We start from the raw sequence: 16,510 nt of genomic DNA, 5'->3' as shown, positions 1-16,510 counted from the left end.
TCCTCCAAGTGGCATTTCTACATCGTCTTCTTGGTATTGCTCTTTTGTGTACCTGTCAATTCTGAACACATTTGGCCATAGCTGATTTTGGAGTCTTCCAAGATAGGAGCTGGAAAATGACTGGATTCAGTGTTCCCTGTTCAGGAAATCTGACTCCATATTCCCATCAAAATGATTCAGTGAAAGTTTTGGTAGTGTGTGAGAACTTCCTTCTCTCTAAGAACCGGGCTGTACCAGACTTTGAGTTATTCGTTGCATTTGTTACACCTTGGGGGAAAATTGGTGGTTTCCATCCTAAAGAATTTTGCTTGGTCCCTAAGCAGCTTTATTGTGGGTGTGCACTATCTTCCATCAGAAGACTGCCCTGGCCAGATCACTAAGTAGATGGGAAGGGGAACACAGTTTAATGTGACTTCTTAGAGACAGGCTGCACACCCATTGCCTCTTGCACTCCTTGGAGAGCCCTTTCCAAAGCCTTTTTCTTTAGAACACTCCTTTATTCTCCAGTGTCCTAATTCATCACCTGCAGTCCATGACCAATTTGAGATCAATGCTGAGTTGCTTGTCCATATTTCTGAGCTGATTTCTCCCTCCTGTCTTTTTATAGTGTCTTAATGTCTGTGTCCACCAGCTCCCTCGGTACCCACTTGGGAGCTTATGTGTGGTGTTTCTCATGATGTAGGTGTTGCCATGGAGAGCTGAGGGTCAGAGATGAATACTACTGACAATCAGCATGGGGTCACGAGAATGGTAGCTGTCCATCGATGTAGCTAGAGATTTTAGGAGTTCTGTCCTCAGGTATGCTCTGGCTAAGAAGGTTGTCACTGCCATTTTTATGCTCTGCCTCAGCCATCATGTCTTTCCACATACCTCATAGGAACAAGCTCCTGACTTTCCTATTACTTTGGCACTGTTAACAACAGCTGTGCATCTTTAATGTTCAGATGCAGATATGTGGAATCAAGTGTTATTGTTTCCAGAAAGCTCTGCATTTGTGATTTTTGGTTATATTTTCTTTTCTTTCTCTCCCCACTCCCGCCCCTTTAATCCTTGTGCTTTTGAACAAGTTGGTAATGTGTTAGGTCCTTACTTGCCATTTTCAGGCATCAGGGGTGAAAGATTCCTTGGAAGAGACATTTACATTGGACTTTGTTTTTTTAAGAGGAATTAAATGATCAAAAGTGCCCAGTCAACTGAGCACCTTCTGAGGTCATGTTATCATTTGCTAATTTGTACTACCTGGCCAGGTACCTTCAAGCTATCTTTTTTTTTTTTTTAATGGTCATACCCATGGCATCTGGAAGTTCTTGGGCCAGGGATTGAGTCTGAGCTGCAGCTGTGACCTGTGCAGCAGCTGTGGCAACCCCAGATCCTTTAGTCCACTGCACTGGGCCAGGGGTTGAACACTCACCTCTGCAGCAACCCCAGCTGCTGCAGTAGGATTCTTAACCCACTGTGCCATAGTGGGAACTCCCAGGCCAGCTTTTTATCCAGCTCTGAGAATTAGGTAGTCGTTTTCATTTATAGGCACAGGAGGTGAGGGTTAGGAGGTGAGTTACCTTGTCCTGCTCATACAGGCTATAAGGGGCAGAGATGGAGTTTAAACCTTGGCTTGTCTCTCTCCAAACTGCCTGCACTGGGCCCGTCACTACGTGCCCCCTGCCAGAGGGGTCTCATTCATGCTGAGAAGCACAGCTCCTGGGGCCAGTGTGGGAAGATACAGGTTTTGAACCCTCTTCACCCGGGACCCTCCCCACCTCTCCACTTCTACCTGGGTCCTTTTATCACAGAAGGATGAGGCCTCAGGAGCCACAGACACTAAGGATTGGGCATATAACACCATTTCTGCCCTGACTCTGAGTCCTTTTTTTAAAAAATAAAACTGCATTTGGAGAGCTATAATTGTCTCTCCAGAGACAATCCAGAGATCATCATTTGTTAAAACAAGTTGCTAAATGTTAAATTGTTGAAACGAATTGCTAAATGTCTGGTTGCAGGAAGGGCAGAGATCTGAGGGCAGAGGAGGCCTCCCAGAGGTGCCCTGCCCTGGGTGCGCCACGTGCGTGCGCGTGGAGAGTGGGAAGGGGAACAGGGTACCACCTGGGGAAAGCCCCTCAGCTGGCTCCACGCTGTTCTGCCTGCACCTGGGCCAAGTGCCCTCCCTCACTGCCAAGGCTCACACCCACCATGGCACCCCTCTCCCACGATCCTGTTCAGAGGAGGCCCCTGACCTGCCGCCTGGTTGACCACTGCGGCTGGATAGACAGCAGTCTGCCCTTTGAGGTTTGGATCAACGGTCACCCAAATAAGAACAGAACACATTTTGTGCTGCTGCCCTGGTCTCAGCCAGTGTCATCTCTTCCCCGGTTACTCTGCGACTTCCCAGGTGGTCCTGTTTATGCCCTGGCTTCCCACAGCCCTTCCTTCACAGAGCACGGGGGGTCTTTGTAGGAGGGAAACCAGAGCACACCACCCTCTGCTCACACCCCCAGGGGCTTCTCTCTCAGTCGGGGTCCAAGTCTGAGTCTTTACAGAGGCCCCGTCCGAAGTCCCCTGCTGTGACTCCAGAACCTTGTTTCTGACTCACCTGGGCACCTGCTGTGCTCCCCCGAGCTCTTCCCCCAGGTGCATCACCGCAGCTTCCCTCACCTTCCTCAGGTCTTTTATTCAGATATTTCTTTCACTACTCTCACCACCCCGTTATAATTCCAGCCAGCCCATCATTCCCTGTCCCTCACCTCTGCCTATGTTTTCTCGAAAATATTCAACACCCTTTGCTATACAGAATACTGCACTTAGGTGTTTATTGTCTGTCTTCTCCACCAGGGTTTAATTTCTATAAGAGCAAGTATTTTTTGTCGGTTATTTTTTCCCCTCTTCTCTCTCTCTCTCTCTTTTTTTTTTGGGGGGGGGGTCTTTTTGTTTTCTTAGGGCTGCACCCATGGCATATGGAAGTTCCCAGGCTAGGGATCGAATCAGAGCTGTAGCTGCTGGCCTACACTACAGCCACATCAACGCCAGATTCAAGCCTTGTCTGCGGCCTACACCACAGCTCACAGCAATGCCGGATCCTTAACCCACTGAGCGAGGCCAGGGATTGAACCCACAACCTCATGGTTCCTAGACAGATCCATTTCTGCTGAGCCATGATGGGAACTCCTCTCTTTTTTAAAAAAATTTTTTTGGAGTCTAGTTGACTTACAACGTTGCGTTAGTTTCAGGTGTACAGCAAAGTGACTCAGTTGCACATACACCTATATCCATTCTTTTTTCCCATACAGGTTATTACCAACTATTGAGTAGATTGCCTTGTGCTCTATAGCAGTCTTTGTTGACCATCTGTTTTGTGTACAGTAGTGTTGATGTGTTGTTCACGCTTTGTCCCTGATGGCTAGAAAGTTTCTGGAAGGTAGTGGGTCCTCCGTAAGTAGGTGTCGCATGGGTTTGCCTGGCCTGCTTAGATTGTGCCTCGTTCTAGAATACTCTCCTGTGACCAGCCGTGTGGATCTTTGTATCTCTGAGCTGGCATGTGTTTACATTGTTGATTGTTAGGACAGCCGTCCTCAACTGGGCTGCTGCGACGTGAGGATGTGTTGCAAGTAATTTGTTAAATGGTAACAGTGGAAGTACCAAATAAAATTTTAAAGTTAAAAGTGAGCTATCAAAAAATTAAAACATTTTCTAGATGTTTGTGAAGTAATGTACATCTTGCTCACTGGTGTCACCATGTGTTTTCTTGAGGAGGAAAGGGGGTCGCTCTGTAGAGGCTGCTGGGGACAGGGCGTGCCCTGTGGCTTTTCTGCTCGCTGCGGCAGCCCTCATCTGTGTGTGCTGAGTGCTCCAGAAATGAACCCTAGCTCATTGGGGAATGCGAAATAAAGAGACAGAGAGGACAGCTGCCTCTCTAGATATTATATAAAACATCCCTTCACTTTATCATAGGATGAAATTTGGTCAGGCTATTTTAATCTTTTTAAAGGAGGATTGAGGGGTGGGGGGTGGGTAGTGATGCTGTTTGGCTCTGGGCAAGCTTCAGCCTTTGTAGGTTGTATAATTTTTAAAACAACTGTGTGTCGGGGACATTGATAACATAGGTTGTACCATTTGTCTTTTGTTTGTTTGTTTATTTAGGGCTGCACCTGCAACATATGGACGTGCCCAGGCTAGGGGTTCAATAGGAGCTGTAGCTGTTGGCCTATACCACAGCTCACTGCAATGCCGGATCCTTAACCCACTGAGTGAGGGCAGGGATCGAACCCACATCCTCATGGATGCTAGTAGGGTTCGTTTCTGCTGAGCCACGACAGGAACTGTCAGGCTGTACCATGTGTCAGGGTTGAAGTTGGAAGGACCTACCCTTGTTTACCCCATTTTATTTCCATTTAAGGCCCATCCTGCCCCTGCCCCTCTAAATGGCCCAACAGATGTGAACCTGTCAGAAACCCAACCCCATGCCTCTATTAAAAATAGGTTCATCTTGGAGTTCCTGTCGTGGCTCAGTGGTTAACAAATCCGACTAGGAACCATGAGGTTGTGGGTTCGATCCCTGGCCTCGCTCAGTGGGTTAAGGGTCTGGTGTTGCTGTGCACTGTGGTGTAGGTCACAGACAAGGCTCGGATCTGGCGTGGCTGTGGCTGTGGTGTAGGCCAGCAGCTGTAGCTCCAATTAGACCCCTAGCCTGGGAACTTCCTATATGCCGTGGGTTCGGCACTAAAAAATAAAAGACCAAAAAAAAAAAAAAAAAAAAGGTTCATCTTCTCTTTTCTTTTCACTCAGCTTCCATCTCTCTCTCTCTCTCTCTCTTTTTTTTTTTTTTTTTTTTTTTTTGGTGTTTTTGTCTTTTTAGGGCCTAACCTGCGGCATATGGAGGTTCCCAGGCTAGGGGTATAATTGGAGCTGTTGCTGCCGGCCTACACCACAGCCATAGCAATGCCAGATCAAAGCCTTGTCTGTGACCTACACCACAGCTCACGGCAACTCCAAATCCTTGACCTGCTTAGTGGGGCCAGGGATCGAACCCACAACCTCATGGTTCCTAGTTGGATTCGTTTCTGCTGTGCCATGACGGGAACTTCAGCTTCCCATCTTTTTAAGCCTCTGTTTGCTTTTTTTTTTTTTTTTTTTGCTAATGGCTGCACCTGCAGCATATGGAGGTTCCAGGCTAAGGGTCGAATTGGAGCTGCAGCTGCAGGCCTACACCACAGCCATAGCCACAGCAACACCAGATCAGAGAGTCATCTGGGACCTATGCCACAGCTTGTGGCAATGCAGGGTCCTTAACCCACGGAGCAAGGCCAGGGTTGGGAACTGCAGCCTCACTGTGTTGGGTTCTGTGAGCCACAACGGGAATCCCTTAATTTGCTTTCACTTCCTGGCCTCCTTATAACCCTCCTCAGTCTTGATTTTAGTGTATGACCTCTGACCTTCACGATCCACTGCTAGGATGACTTTCCTGGTTTCTTTCTTTGTTTTGCTGGGGTACTTCTTCCTGAAATGGGAGGTAAACATATTAAGATGTAAGGCCTGGTGTGTCTTTTTTTTTTTTTTTTGGTCTATTTGTCTTTTTAGGGCTGTACCCTCTGCATATGGAGGTTCCCAGGCTGGGAGTCGAATTGGAACTCTTAACCCACTGAACGAGGCCAGGGATCAAACCCGCATCCTCATGGATTGCTAGTTGGGTTTGCTAACCGCTGAGCCACGACAGGAACTCCCTGATGTGTCTTGAAATGTCTCTGGTCTTTCTCTCTTAGTTGGCGGTCTGGGAGTATGTAGGCGTCCAGGTTGGAAATCACCTCCTCTCGGGATCTTGGAATCTGTGCCCCTCTGGCTCTGCCTCCCAGCCTTGCTGTGGGGAATCCAGCATTGATGCTCTGTCCTGCTGTGTGAGACTCTTTTCCTTCTGGAAGCTTCCTGGATCTCCCCTGCATCCTCAGTGTTCTGATTTTCCACGGGGATGTGCGTAGGGTAGACGGGGCTCCTTTTTAAGCAGAAAAAATTTCTTGCAGATTCCAGGGCTGATTTAAAGGTTTAATATGGTCATATGTAAACATTTACCACTTAAAAACCAAGCACGAACTCCTTGTGCTTATGGTTCCTCCAATTTTAAAATCAAAATTGCAGATGAAATGTGAAGTCCCCAACCAACAAAACTCAGACAATGTGCATTGGCTGCGATGGTTGATGTCGCTCTTTCTGTGAGGGGAATTAGGGACAGTTTGGGGCAGCACGGGGTCTTTGGAGCGATGGCTTCTGGCTTCACTTGGTGTGAACAAATCATCTGGGCCTTCTTCTCATGAGCCTGCGATGGGAACACAATTCTGCTTGGTGATAAACACACGGCTGGCTTGGTTATTGGATGGTTGTCTGGACTCATCTTAGAATGACTGTGCCTGCTTACAGGAATGATGCTGAGTTATCATCAAAACAAAAACACGAATGTAAATATTTTCACAGAGCAAATGACACTACCCGCGTGGCCCCTGGCAGTCTGTGCGCCTCTGTTCTTTTCAGGTTTTCCGCCTGAGTTTCCGCGTGGGCCGTGGGAGAGAGGCGTTCTAGGGAGTGTGGGCTCTCAGAATAGGCCTCCCCATTCCCCTGACAGCTCTGTCCCCAGCACCCTAATTCCAGGGTCCTTCATGTCCCTGTTTTGGGGTGGGGACTGCGGAGAACCATGAACCACTGTCACTTGCAGGAAGCCCTCAAGCTGGATGTCGTGGGGCTTGAAAACCATCATCCATTTTCAAGCTCAGTGTTCCTGCCCCGTTCACTGCTGCGGAGAGAGGCCCGCGTTGGTGTTTTCTAACAGCTGACACCACTCTTGATGGGCGTCATGGTATAAATTTTCAGGCTGGTTAAAAGTGTGCATGCGTGTGTGTTTTCAGGGCAGGCTGGTGGCATTGCGGGTTCACAGTACCCAGTTGCATCACTGGGCCCTGGGGCCTGAGCCTGGGGTGGTAGCAGGCCCGGCTGAGGTTCTCAGCGTGCTGCTGTGAGTCCCCTTCTTGCTTAGGGCTGGGGTGCCGGAGATGGCTTCGCTCTGACCTTCCCATTGCTTTGTGAAGGGTCTTTGAGGTCCCAGGCCTGCCCTCTGTCACTTGTGTTTCTCCAAAACCTCGGGCGCTCGAAACCCGCATCTTCTCTTTACCTTTCTCTTCTCCCTCTTGCCACAGCCAGTTCATCTCCAGATTCCATCTCTTTTTCCCTTCCTGTTTTATCACTGTTTAAAATCTGTTCGTTCTTGCCACAGCTCGCATCCCAGTGCTGGTACCTCCCACCGGGATCCCCCCTCCTCCCTCCGTGCTCTGTCCAGACCCTCCTGCTGTGCCACCAGCTCTGCCAGCAAGTCCCACCCTTGCCCTGGAGCCCCCAGTGGCTGTAGTCTCTGCAGGCTGAGGCAAAGCTAACAGCCTGACGGCTGATGGATTTTATTCGTCTTTTACCGTATTATAAGGACTTGTAGACCCACTTCAAAAATTAGGATATTTATATATTATATTATATATAATGGGGAGATAAAAATCTGTATTTTTAACTTTTCTGAAAACTTGGAACATCTGGCAACACTGAGCCTGTGTTCCTAAAAGATGACATGAATTGGGAAAGGAAGTTTTCTTGCTGCCTTTCCTTGGGCCTATTTTCTCTTGTTTGCCACACTCCCCAATACTCCTTATAGTACCCCACCTGCTATGGCATGGGTTCAGTCCCTGACCCAGGAACTTCCACAGGCCACAGGCTTGGCCACTCCCACCCCCAGTATTAAATAGCAAATAAACACAGGATTCTATGCTTGATACTAGATCAGTCTTTTCTTCCCACTTGTACTTCCATGGCGAGTCTCTGCGTCCTCATCCAGGCTTCGGTTTTGGCATCACCAGCCTTCGGAACGTCCCTGGCTTCACAAGGGCTCCAGGCACATAGGCCGAACCTGACCTCCTCCTGGCCTCTGATGGAAGTGGGTGGGGGTAATGAGAAGCTCATGGTTTGATAGAAAATGCTGATGCCTAGTGATTTGTTATAATTAGCTGGCGAGAGAATACTTAGTTTGCAGCAGCTTTCCCACTTAGAAAGCCAAGCTCAGGGTTTCCCAGCCACATGCTCTCGGGACATGGCAACGACCTTGCCATGCTGGGGGTTTTCTTTACTCCAGTCAGGCTCCTTTGAGAGGGGACGGGGCTTTGCTTTGTCTGGACCAGAGGGTGAGTGAACTCCCGGGCTGTCCCATCCAGTGGAGTGAAAGGCCCTGTGTTTCTGCTGTCCGGTACAGCAGCCACTTGCCGCAGGTGGCACCTGAGCCCTGAAATGTGGCTAAGGTGACCGAGGAACCGAATTTTTAATTGTGTTTCATCTTAGCAAATACCACATGTGATATTAAATACAGCATGTGCTTGCCAAGTGGACAGCCCAGATCCCAGGGCTTGGGGAACAGGGGTCGGTTGCAGCCAGTGCCTGCGGGAGAGCCCGGTGTGCTCGTAAAGAGAAGACAGCTAATTACAGAGGCTCCTGTGGGTGCGACGCTACGTGGCTGTGCAAGTAAAAGCCTGTCGGCCCGAATTTGGCAGGGTCTCAAAGCCAGATGGCATTTGCAGGGAAACCCATGGCTGTTCTGATCAAGGCGTTATTCACTTATTCTTTTATCTCCTTGAAGAATAGCAGACACAGAGCTCCCTGTAGCTGTGATTCCTCGAGCAGTTTCTATATTCTGCTTCCTCTGCTTGATTTCATGAAATGGTGACATAAATACATACTTTGGTGACATAAATATGTACTTTGTGGCCAAATCGTATATACATGCTGAATCCCCAAATGACTGTCTTGGGGAAGGGGTGTGGAAATTTAGGGGGAGGCCCTGGACGGTTACACAGATAGAAACTTGTGGGTTTCATTTTGTCGTGCTGCCTTGGCTCTTCTTGAATAGAGTCAGCCGAACCTGGCTCTGGGTGTGTTGGCCTCCACAGGGGTTATTAAAGCCACTCTGGGCTGTGGATGTAGCAGAGTTAGCCTTGAGCCTCATGTGCTAGAGTGTGTGTATGACGTGTGCCCGGCTCTGGTCCAGAGGCTGGATCACTGCAGCTTCAGCATCACTGGCCCAGGAGGGTCCGTGAGGTCCCTCTGTGATTCGTCCACACTGCGGCTTCCCCGCTGCCATCTGTGCTCCTGGGCTGCCCGTTGCTCTGTAATCTAATGTGTTTCTTTGTTGGCGTTTCAGTTCCTTTCACTGTGAAAAGCCTGATAGATCCTTGAGGGCTGTTCCGCTGTCAATTTGTGGTTCCCAAATGACTTCTCTCTTCCTCCCCCAGTCTTCCTTTCAGCCACAATTTCAAATATACCATCAAATAGGAAGTCAGGCAGAGGCAGCATCGGGGTAAGAGGATGCCAGCGTGGAGGGGACGCGATGGCCTGGGAGACTGGTGCCCACACAGGGAAGCAGTGTGCCCATCCAGGGCAGTCTTTCCCAGTGTCCTGAATGAGCAGATTACAGCCTTGCCATCCCCCAGCCTCCTCTTCCTCCCGATGGAGGCCACATCTGTATTCTTCTCCCTGCTCAGCGCCAGGGAGGGCTTAAAAACAGCCCCTCATGTGAAACCGTAGCTCTGGTCCAGTCTGAGAGACAGACTGGCTGGATGGAGGTGTGGGATGAATGGCTTCTGGAGAGGGAGGGAAAAGCCACAGCAGCTCAGCCAGCTGTAAGCGGAGGGCAGTGATGCTGTGTTCATTGCCTCCTGTGCACTGAGTCTCTAGGGCTTGGCAGAGACTACGGTCAAATAGTCCCGAAGGCAGATAAGCACCTCCCCCCCCCCCCCCACCGAACTGCTTTTCTGACATCTTGAGAAGTCAGGTGATTATGTTTTTTTTCTTTCTTTTTTTAAATAGCTGCACCTTTGGCATATGGCAGTTCCCCGGTCAGTGGTCAAACGAGCTGTAGCTGCAGCCACAGCCACAGCCACAGCCACAGCAACACCAGATCCAAGCTGCATCTTTGACCCACACTGCAGCTTGTGGCAATGCTGGATTTTTAACCCCCTGAGCAAGGCCAAGGATCGAACCCCCATCCTCACGGAGACGACATCAGGTCCCTAACCTGAGCCATAATGGGAACTCAATTATGTTTTAATGTTACTCCTATCGCTGCTCTACAGCAAGAAGCCTTCTTTCCCAGTTCTGAGGTCATGAGAATTTTCTGAGATATGCTTTTTTTCATCTTTTGTTAGTATCATTAACATGCTTAAAAAAGATGTGAACCTTAATAAGACGAAGATGCTAGACTTGCCCCTCTACTCTAGGTTCAGTTTTCCTTCTGCCTTATCTGAGCTTTTCCATTTGGATTGCAGGTCTTACAGGAACGGCAACGATCATCAGCATCCCTGTTTATAAGGGTTTCAGGAGCCCCGTGTCAGGAGCTCCTAAACATACATACACATATCTCTTATTATTTCCCAGTAGTAGATCATATTCCTCAGTTTCCTCAAACATGTGGATCCTCATTATTGGAGCAGGAGAAATGATGGTTGAGCCCTATGAGTTAGGAAATGTGTTTTACTAGAAAAGAAATACTCAAGAAATCAGCCTTGCCCCAGAGGACCAAGGTGAGGCAGCTGGCACAGAGCGGCTAAGCCCAGGTGGACGCACAGGTGTCCCCCGACAGGTCACTCTCTGGCTTCTGCAGGCACTCCTCGGCCATCCCTGTGGCTGGGATGAGCAGCCATGCAGGTGACACCTCATGGGAAGGGGACATGCAAAATGATAGCACTCTCCTCAGCATGATGGAATCTCCACTTTCTCAGAGGTGATGGGTGGAATCGGGAGAGAGAGGCAGCGAAGGTCCACTAAGGGTTGGAGGTACAGATTCCAAATCGGTGTGGTCTGTCACCACCACATGGTAGCTGGACGCTCCTGCTCTCTGTGATGGACTGGACATCTCTGGCTGCGGGACATTAAACTTGACTCACAACAATAGGGTTTCACTGGAGGGTAGGTGGCCTTCAGAGGAGGTTTGACTGGGTGACCTGGGCGATGCTATCCAGAACCTTCTTTTCTTATTTCTCCCCACTGCCCACGGTGAGTCAGACCCTCGCTTGGTGGTTACGTGACAGCGGCCAGCACCTTCTTGGTTCTGAGCCTCCTCAGCCCGCTCTCGAGCAGGGATGCTTCTGTTCAGAGCTTCTTTACCCACAGCCCCCACTGGGCTCAGCTGAGTCCGTGGCTGGGGCTGGGATGGTGCTGACCCAAGACCCCTCGCCTCAGCAAACATGTGGTGGAATCAGGTTTTCCCAGACCCAGAGCAGGGCAGGGAGATGCGGACTCCTGAGAAAAGGTCAGGTCATCGCCAAGGGAAGGGAAGATGTGAAATAGGAAACTGCACCCCTTACCTCTCTTCCTGGAACCTGCCCCCCCCCCCCCGCAAGTACTTACTTCATTTGCAAAATAGCATTGACTTTCTACCACTTTATGACTCAATTTTACATCTCTTTTGCTCCCCACTCCTCCGTCACTTCCTTTTTCTCCTTCCCCTGCCTGCCTCTTCTTCCTTTTTCTTCTGTTTCTCCCTTTTTATCTCCTCCCTCCCCTTTCTCCTCGTCTCTTCTTCCCCCTTAATTTGTCAGCACCCCTTAATGAATGATCTAGTTATCTCTCGAACTCAACTAAATTGATTTTGTGCAGTGTAGTCTCTCACTAAATAGCATGTCTTCCCGTTTGCTTCCCCAGGAAGAAGAAATGCCGGATGTTGAAATTGACATTGATGATCTGCTTGATGCAGACAGTGAGGAAGAGAGAGCTTTAAAATTACGGGTAAGCCGCATTCAAAATCTAGAACCTTTGATCACGGATGCTGGGATCCGCTTGGGTCTCCAGAGCCTGGCTTGCCCTGATTCTGCCCTGGGTGATATTTGCACCAGCACTAATGGTGCTGCAGAGAGAAAGCGCTGAAATACTGAGTATTCACCCTCATAAACTACATTCCTGGCAACAAATTGACTGTAGTCAATTCTTTTTTTTTTTTTTAGGGCCGCACCCATGGCATATGGAAGTTCCCAGGCTTGGGGTTGAATCAGAGCTACAGCTCCCAGGCTTTGCCACAGCCGCAGCAGTGCCAGATCCCAGTCACATCTGTGATCTACACTGCAGCTCGCGGCAATGAAGGATCCCTAATCCACTGGTTGGGGCCAGGGATCGAACCCACATCCTCGTGGCTACCAGTCAGGTTTGTTACCACGGAGCCACAATGGGACCTTCTCTATAGTCAGTTCATAAAGCACTTTACAGATACAAATTTCTCCAGCCTCCTCTTCCTGGGAAAGAGAGATGGTTCTGCCTCCAAAGAATGAAGGCAAAATGAAATTTATGTTCATTTGCCAGAGAAGGAAGTGATGTCCCACAGTTGTATGAGCAGTGGGGGCTACTGAGCCAGAACTGGAGCATCTAAACCCAGGATTCTGGCCTTGCAGTTGTAGATTACATCATTCATGAACTTAACTTCTGGATAAGCTTCTCTACTATATAATTCTCGTTAGTAAAGTATCTTTTATTGGCGTATGCTCACCTGGTAGAAATGGATGTTGAGATGTCCCGTGTTTCCTTTGTTCAGAGCAATACAATATTTATTTCCTTTCCCCAAGGAGGTCAAGTCTATCATTTTAAAATCTACATTTAGGGGTTTCTAAAGCCAATTAACCTTCGGCTGGCCCTTGTTCTTAATATTCACCGGTAATTACTGTTAATGGCTGTGGGTTATCACCGGCGCATGTGATCACTGAAGGTAAGTAAAGGGCACAGTTTAATGTGTTCATGTGTCTAATGTGTTAATAATTATTAGTGTCCCTTGAGTGGTGAGTCTCAGTTTAAGGATTTTTTTCTTGCTGGTAAATTTAGTTGGGAGATGATAGCATCCTGATTATGAACGCTACAAGAAAAGGCACCAGTTCTACAGAAAATGTAAAGCCATACATTTTTTTTCTCTTAAAAGTGAGATTGAAAGGGGCTTTAACTGCCATCAGGTCACCTCCTTTGGTTCGCAGGTGAACAACTGAAGCCTGCGGAGGTGTGGCCAGCTGCTTTGTGGTTGAATCACAGCCAGGCCCTGGTTCTGCACACTCTGTGATTGTCACCATCTCACAGGCTGCCTCAGCTTAGGTGTATCCAGTTGTTATTAACCAAGTCAGCAGCCCAGAGGACAGGTGTGTGTGAGTGTGTGTGTGTGTGTGTTGTGTTGCGTGTCTTCTGAAGAGTGCAAGGCATGCCTACAAATGAATAGTACAACTTTCTGTATTTTCAGAGGCCAATGAATGCCAAAATAAAGAGTGATTCTAAAGAGTCAAAATGAAATCTTGATTTACCATACTAAGAATAATACTAGAAAGATGAAATCATTTTTGATTCGCTTTTAAAATGATGTGGAATTTTAAAATAAGACTTCTGTGTATTTCATTCTAGGAAGCTCTCGTAGACTGCTACAAGCCAACAGAGGTAAACAAATCGCTTTTCCTAAATGCCAAGTTTGAATAGGTTTTTATTAAATCAATTTGTCTGTTGTTAAAGCTAAACCACAGTAAGTGGGTTTGATTGTGTGTGTACTCAGTAGACATTATTATCCATAAGTGAAGTGCATGTGTTTGAATAGCACTTACTTTCTTATTTGTAAACCTAAATGTGTCTGGTTCTGGAAGACTTAAAACTAATGGAGTTGGGTGTATTTCCTGCTTTTATATGAAAGCCAAACTTCAAAGGAAATTGTGGGAGGGTTTGGAAGTATTTTAGCAAAAGTTTCAGATTTATAACTGGAGAATACATTCTATTAGTGTATAGGTATATATTTTTTAAAAGCTTAAAGCTGATTCTGTCATTATTTAACAGTGGCCTTTATTGGAAAGATAAAGTTTATGCTTTTTTGGATATTTGTCGAGTGTCTAAGTGTTGATGTAAAAAGCAATGGATGTCAGTTCGAGTAGGTCAGTAGGTCAACGCATTTAATGTCTACTCTATTGACCAAAGGAATAACAGTTTAGAAATTAAGGATTTGACTAGTTATGAAAATATTGGTCAAATACTTTCAGTTTGTTCCTGCAATAAATCAGAGAAATTAAAAGATGCATCAGATGTTTTGTAGTCTATTTCCAACATCAAAGCAATGGTGGTAGGACTTCTTAGAAGTAGGGTTATTACAGAGTGAGAGGAAAGCAGCTTTTTAAGAGTGTAAAATTTTAATAAGTGGGGAGTTTTAGGGTCATTTGGTTTGATGCCAGTTACTTATTTGAGCTTTATTTTTATAATTTCCTGTTTTCCTTGATATTGATTACATGCTATATCCATAGAGATTTTTAATTGTAATTTTAGTTATTAAAATATATACTTTGAATCAACATATTCATAATTTTCAAAGCCAAAAATACCATTAGGTTTGTGAAGAAAACGTAACAGTGTTTTTCCCACTCCTAGTCCCCTCCCTGTAGGTGTATATTTTATATCTATAGGCTATATTTATATATTTTTATACCACAACTTTAGCCGTTTCTCTGCTATTTACTCTTGTTTCTTAAATGTGCATTTACTACTTTTTTTCACTTACTGACTTAGGAGGGAATGTGGTGGATCTCTCACGCTCCACACAATTCATTGCCCTTCATCCCCTCAATAAAGTTATATAACAGTATTGTGTTAACTCCGTAGTCAAGATGAATAGAAAACATTTTCACTGCTAAGTCCAACAGTAAAGTATGACCATGGCTTCTTTCTTGTATAGCCATTTGCTTTTCCTGGAGTTGATAACTACCTTGCCATTTATTTTGTCTAGTGCCTGTTGATATTTTTTGTTGAACTCTCAAATATCTTTACCAAACTTGAAATATATTTTCTGTGTGCTTAAATAATCATTGCTATCCCCCCATTGTCAAGCTTTCTTTCTTTTTTTTTTTTCTTTTTTTGTCAGTCTTTCTTCTTGGACTCCCTTAGCGACAATCTATAGAACTTACTCTTTGAGTAGCTATTGTCCTGAGAATTCAGTTCAGAGCTGTGCTATGTTAGATGCTTTGTTTCTTAAATCCCAGTCTTTCCCATTTTAGATGGAGTACATCATCCAGTGGCTTTTTGTGAAAGGATGCATAAAAGGTGCAATTTTCTGAAATGTATGAACCTTGAATATATGAAGATGTATCTTTTTGTGTGTGTGTCTTTTTAGGGCTGCACCTGAAGCATATGGAGGTTCCCAGGCTAGGGGTCAAATTGGAGCTGTAGCTACTGGCCTACATCACTGCTCATGACCATGCCGGATCCTTAACCCACTGAGCGAGGCCAGGGATTGAACCTGCAACCTCATGGTTCCTAGTCGGATTCATTTCCATTGCGCCATGGTGAGAACTCCATGAAAATGTATCTTGATCAATAGTTTGAATGATGTAGAATTCCAGGTAAAATTCATTATTAAACCTCAATTTTAAAGGCATTGTTCTATTGTTAAATTACTTCTATTGTTAAGAAGTCTGATGCCATTTCCAGTCTCAGACTTTTTAAATAACATATTCTTTTCCCTTCAGTTAACTTTTAGGATTATCTCCATATTTTGAAATTTTAAATGATATGCTCTAGAATGTGTATTTTTCTATTCATATGCCAGGTACTTTGTAAGCTCTTTTAGTCTGAAGATTTATGCCTTTCAGTTCTTCAAAACTTGTCTTTTATTATTTATTATCTTTATTAATTTACCCCCCTCAGTATTCTATATTTTTGGCTCTGTTATTTAGATATTACATCTTCTGGATGGAGCCTCTGATTTCTTATCTTTTCTCTTTCGTTTTTCCATCTCCTTGATCTTTTGTTCTAGTTTCTGAAAGATTTCCTTGACGTTATCTTTTAGCCTTTTTTACTGATATTTTAAAATTTCAGCTACCATATTTTTAATATTCAAGAGCCCTTTCTTGATGACTGTTCATTGTTTTGTTTAGTATGTTTTTATGTTATGAATGCATTTATTCCCCCTTTCTCTGAAAATATCAATCACGTGTTTTATTTTCTTTGTGTTTGTTTTCAAGATTATTCTGCTTTCTACATTTACCTCTGTTTTCTCTGAATTGCCTTTTCTTCTGTCTGTTTTTCTCTGTCTTAACTGATTCAGGTCAGTGTACCCATTTTTGAATGTCAGGACCCAGTAAACTGATTGGAATCTGTATGTGTGAGCACAGCTTGTCCATTGGTGGGTCTCACCATGGAGGGACCAGGTTGCAATTCAGAGTTTTTGTGTTGTTGGTTGTGTGTGTGTATAGAGCAGAGGTCCATCTTAAACTGTCACCATTTGGACATGTCTTTTCTGGAGAGGTTTTTTTTTTTTTTTTTTTTTTTTTTTGAGTTTGACCCTGTAAACTCCTATCTGAGGGTTAATAATTCGACTTCAGGCTTTTTGGAAATGAGGATGAGAAGCAGGCAAGAAACCTCACCATTTAGCTCTTTGGGGACCAGAACTCCTTTATTTAGAATTAGTTGAGAAATTAATATGAGTTAAAACAATTAGATATTTGAAGAGTAT

At 45.8% G+C, this 16,510-nt stretch overlaps 1 protein-coding gene across 2 annotated transcripts in view; it reads left to right on the top strand.

Moving 5' to 3' along the window:
• The window catches only part of PPP1R14C (protein phosphatase 1 regulatory inhibitor subunit 14C), an 82,938-nt gene that overhangs the window by 47,348 nt on the left and 19,080 nt on the right, over nucleotides 1-16,510 (top strand). Inside the window, exons 2-3 of one of the 2 annotated variants that reach the window (XM_005659147.4) lie at nucleotides 11,704-11,787; nucleotides 13,429-13,461. In XM_005659147.4, the coding sequence (XP_005659204.1) occupies nucleotides 11,704-11,787; nucleotides 13,429-13,461 (117 nt within the window). The remainder of the gene's footprint in view (nucleotides 1-11,703; nucleotides 11,788-13,428; nucleotides 13,462-16,510) is intronic. The other variant, XM_085015725.1, reaches the window with a different exon arrangement.

This window comes from Sus scrofa, chromosome 1, assembly GCF_054392235.1.
Source record: "Sus scrofa isolate SSC_HxYL_T2T_F1_AM1 chromosome 1, Sscrofa_HxYL_maternal_Yorkshire_Landrace_v2.0, whole genome shotgun sequence".
NCBI lineage: Eukaryota > Metazoa > Chordata > Mammalia > Artiodactyla > Suidae > Sus > Sus scrofa.
This window is presented reverse-complemented; position numbering and strand designations above follow the sequence as displayed.